This window comes from Nomascus leucogenys, chromosome 13 (genome assembly GCF_006542625.1).
Source record: "Nomascus leucogenys isolate Asia chromosome 13, Asia_NLE_v1, whole genome shotgun sequence".
NCBI lineage: Eukaryota > Metazoa > Chordata > Mammalia > Primates > Hylobatidae > Nomascus > Nomascus leucogenys.
In genome coordinates this window covers 92,408,896-92,413,594 of record NC_044393.1, presented here as the reverse complement: position 1 = coordinate 92,413,594, position 4,699 = coordinate 92,408,896, and the positions used below count along the sequence as shown (strand labels likewise).

The 4,699-nt window shown below is 42.4% G+C and overlaps 1 protein-coding gene across 1 annotated transcript; it reads right to left on the bottom strand.

The window, feature by feature from the left end:
* Positions 1 to 3,742: 3,742 nt before the first annotated feature.
* TAS2R60 (taste 2 receptor member 60) lies at positions 3,743 to 4,699 on the bottom strand. Its single transcript, XM_012512166.2, has one exon. It carries the CDS (start codon positions 4,697 to 4,699, stop codon positions 3,743 to 3,745), a length of 957 nt encoding a protein of 318 aa, XP_012367620.2.

Genomic DNA, 4,699 nt, shown 5'->3' with positions numbered 1-4,699 from the left:
TAGTGCTGTAGTCCTGTTCCTCACACAAAATAGACATTCAATAAATAATTGTTATTATAATTCATAATTATATAACGAAGGTAGTAATGAATTATATAATTCATAATCATATAATGAAGGTAATAATGAGTTATATTATAATTCATAATTTTTATTACAACTCATAATTCATTATGAGATTAGACTATGTACAAAAATTTATGATAATAAGTTACCAAATATTTTAAAAATACAACTACCCTTGCTTCTCTTTTACTTCTCCCTGTGTGTTCAAGCTCCAAGGGAACTTGTCCCTGTGGGGAGATCATTCAGATTCTGGAATATGCTCTGTTCTCCTAGGCTAATGGTGTGAACAGCAGAAGGAACAAAGAGTAGCTTATGTAGGACGCTATGGAAAGGGAGATTGGGTCAGTAACAAAGAGGAGAGCTGGCACTCCACTAAGTTTCCCATAGGAAGGACTGAAAGCCTGCTGTTCACAGTTGCTTAGCAACAGGCAAATGTACAAGAAAGAAGTCAAAGACATCATAAAATCAGGCAAATTTTACTCTCTCACTCACCTATTTATTATTTCTACATTGTGCATAAGTCAAAGTGGGACTTCCAAAAAATAAGCCAGACAGACAGTAAAGGGAATGCAGCTCAAACATAGGCATAAAAATGTAGTAGGTACCCCAGAGATAAATGTACAGATAAAAGTACATGTGCTTCTAGCTGGATTCCAGCTTATAGAACCATTCTGCTCAGCGCAAGTACTTGTAAGTGCTTCGGAGGATGCATGGAAGAGTATGAGGCAGCCCATGCCGTTAAGAAGTTTAAGATCTTCTAGGGTGGGAGAGACAACTATGCAAACAACAGTGTCACAGGCAGAACTAATGTCACAACTGAGGAAGAGATAAAGGCTTGGGGGGCATCCAGAAAAGCTTCACTGAAGAGACACCATTTGAATTAATAAAAGTTAAAGAGAAAAAAAATGTTAAGTAGGATTTTTGACAGCTACATGGGGGAATAGGGAGTGCTTTTCAGGATATCAGGGAGGAAGTTTTAGGCATGCTCAGAACAATAATCCAAATTTGCTGCAAAACAGGACTCTACTAGAATGGCAGTGAAAGATAAAGTTGTTGCCAGACTGTGGAGGTTCTTGAATGCCACATTTAGGGGGCCTATGCTTCATTTAATAGGCACTGAGAGGCTGGGTGTGGTGGCTCATGCCTGTAATCCCAGCACTTTGAGAGGCTGAGGCAGGCAGGTCACTTGAGGTCAGGAGTTCAAGACCAGCCTGATCAACATGGCAAAACCCTATCTCTACTAAAAATACAAAAATTAGCTGGACATGGTGGTATGCACTATAATTCCAGCTACTCAGGAGGCTGAGGCAAGAGAATCACTTGAACCTAGGACGTAGAGGTTGCAGTGAACCAAAATCAGGTTGCAGTGAGCCAAGATCACATCACTGCACTCCAGCCTGGGTGACAGAGCAAGACTCTGTCTTAAAAAAAAAAAAAGGCACTGAGAGATGATTCGGGTGATACACCTTCAGGAGATTAATCTGGAAATGATAATTCTGACTGGGGTAGTAGCAAACCATGAAATGAAGCAAGTAGTGAAGAAGAAATCTCAGCAGTGCAGGTGGGAGAGGAAGATAGTCTAATCTCAACAAGGATCAGGAATGGGAAGAAGGAGACAGATGATGGGGACATCACAGGGGTAAAATTTGAAAATGGTTACCTATTAGGTACAAGGGCTCAGTAGAAAGAAGGGGGTGAAAATTAACTCAGAGGTTGATAGCCTGATTTATTGAATAGCTGTAATAGATGAATGGATTCATCTGAGTAGGGGACAAGCTGGTGGGAAGAGGAGGGAGGGAAAAGAAGAGGAGGAGAAGGAGGAAATGAAGAAGAAGGAAATACTTTGAACTTGCTAAATTTGCTCATGGTACTATCAGGTGGTAACGTCCAATAAGTGGAAGAAAATATAGGATTGGAGTTTAGAGAAAGGTCAAGGTTTTGGTAATTATCGACATGAAGGGCATAACTGAAGCTATGTGAGTAGATTTAAACACAAAGGAAAGAGATTAGATATCATCTCAAAGGAAGAAGAGGGCTGGCTAAGGACAGAACCAAGGGGCAGGAGGATGAGTGGCTAGTGAAGGGGACACAAAAAGAAGCGATGGGAACTGGAAGGAGATCCTAGCATCCATCGCCAAGAGAACAACTTTTAGAAAGATGTGCAGATGGGCACTTATGGGTGAGGTTTAGTTTCCCTTTTAAAAAAAAATTTTTCACCAAGATCAGTAGTACTTTTGTAAAAATATTTTTCATCAGTTTATTTTAAGGAAATCATTTGTTATCAACAGAGGCAAATACCACAGAGACATGGGAGGATAAGGGCTGGGGACAATATCACATTTAGTGACAAAGAGATCGTGTGTGTCCCTGTAGAAACAAACACGTTTCAGCAGAACAGGGAAGCAGGAGAGGATTGGAAGGCACACAGGAGGACCCTGCAAGTGACTCACTGGCAGCACAGGGGTACAGGGAAGGGGAGGAGTGAGACAGATAAGGGGATTGTTTTCAGAAAAAACGTTTAGAGGCACATTTGTTGAAGAAGGGAAGGACAATAAAGAGGGAAAGTTGGAAGATTTGTGTAGAAGTAGAAATCCTTGACCTAGCAGCAGAGAGAAAACGGGCAGGAGCAGGTGGGCTAGAAGCATAGATGTCAGCCTTGAAAAGCCAAAAACAGAGACCCGTCCTCTAATGTAGAGGAGTGTGGTCGAGGTAAAAACTAGGAAAGGAGGCAGAGAGATTTTAAAGTGAATGGAGGAAAGTTGAGGGTTGTCCCCTTTGAATGATTCAAGGAGTAACTGAACTTAAAGAACGTTTGAGAGGAGCTGGGAAAAGCAGAAAGGCAGTCTGAACATGGTTCACCAAACACAAAGTCTTTTTCTTCTTAAATCTTAGGTCTTAGACAGATACAGATAAATTTCCCCATGTCAGTAGGGGAATTACAATAGGTCCCAATATCAATCAAAAGAAGTTACATCTGAACCCATAGACCTTAACAAATACAGAGGAGACTAACAGGCTGGGCTACTATAGAGAACATGAACCACATACAAATCATAGACCCCTAGCACTCAGAGGGATCTCCAAAGGTCATCAGAGAATACACACATCCCTGACAACACACACTGCCACACACATGCACCAATTACACTATGCTCTGTGTAGAGAGTTTAGACACCAGAAACTCTGCCATGGAAAGAAGGAGAGAGGCACCACATTAGATGGACAGAAAACTTTGAATTGATGAGAAGGGAAAGGTGGTTCACAGGACAAAGCCTGAGAAAACTGCAGTTCCAAAAACATGCCCCAGTTCGATTCAACAGATAAAATATTGCATGAAGTTTGAGGATCTTTGCATCCAGTTCCCAGAACGATTATTTTAAACACCAAGAGATCGATCACAGGAAAAATAAAGGCTTCTGGATTCTTTGACCACATCAAGTCCCACAGGAACCATGGCGACATGAACTACGCACTTGCTGAGTACATAACGTGACACTAGCCCACATTTCAGGACCTTTACTCTCACCTTGTATCCTATTTCATTGAAGTTATTTTTCTAATCATTAACTGTAGCAACAGGGAGAAAACATTCAATATGGCAGAGAGAGAAGCTATGTCCCTTTGAGTCCGTGCCTTCTCCACAAGAATCTCCTTGAAGTTTTTCATCAGCTGTGGCTCAAGGTGTCCCACACCTTGAGGAACGACGCCTCTTCAGCACAGCTCTCAGCCTGCGGTTGCTGAAGAGCAGAATGATGGGGTGAACTGCTGCACACAGATAAATCACTGACTCCCACACCCAGAATTTAAAGTCCAGAGGTGGAAAAATACCTGCAGCACTGAACACCAGTGACAGGAAATACGAGATGAAGAGCATGGCAAAAGAGAGGAGAGCCAGCAGAGCCTTTATGTGTGCCTGCACACTGGACTCTCCGAATCCTGAGGTTGTAAGGAGAGCCTTCTTCATGTGTCTTCCCAGAGATGTGATGAGCAAAATCATGCAAATGAAAAAGACAGCAGTGGGCATTGTCCAAGTAATCATTTTTAAAGGGAAGAGATAGAATTTCTCACAGTAGCTCCGTATGCTATTGCCAGTGACATTCCAAGGTTGTAGATGGTTCCTTAAATAGTTCTGATATATTCTGTGGTTGCCTATGAAAAATAGAATGGTGGTGAAGCTGGAGAGCCCTACAGAGCTGAAGAGCATCCATGGTACCCACCCAGACAACTTGTGCTTTAGCCAGAGGAAGACAGGGTGGGTGAAGGTAGCAATTTTCACACAATAGAATACACTAAGCCAGGTAGAGAACCATAAGGTGGCAGCATTCAGGAAGTCCCACTGGAAAGCTAGAAACTGCAGTACAGGGTTGTATGGGAAGGCCGTCGGATACAGGAAAACATAAATGGTCTTACCCATTACCACCCACTGCAGACAAAAGCAAGAGGCCCCTAGGCTAACCAATAACTTATCACAAGGCAACAACATTCTCCGTAGCACCCACTCTATGCCCAGAGCCACAGTGATGAAGCCATTGCCTGCTATTGCTACCAGGCATAAAAGAAGTAAAATGATAACCAAGATGATGGGCTTCTCGTCAGTCACCGAAGATCCTAGAACCACGTGGTCTCCATTCAT

Bases quoted from the DNA above. Each gene is read 5' to 3' on its own strand.
- TAS2R60 (XM_012512166.2), bottom strand. From the start codon at position 4,699: ATGAATGGAGACCACGTGGTTCTAGGATCTTCGGTGACTGACGAGAAG.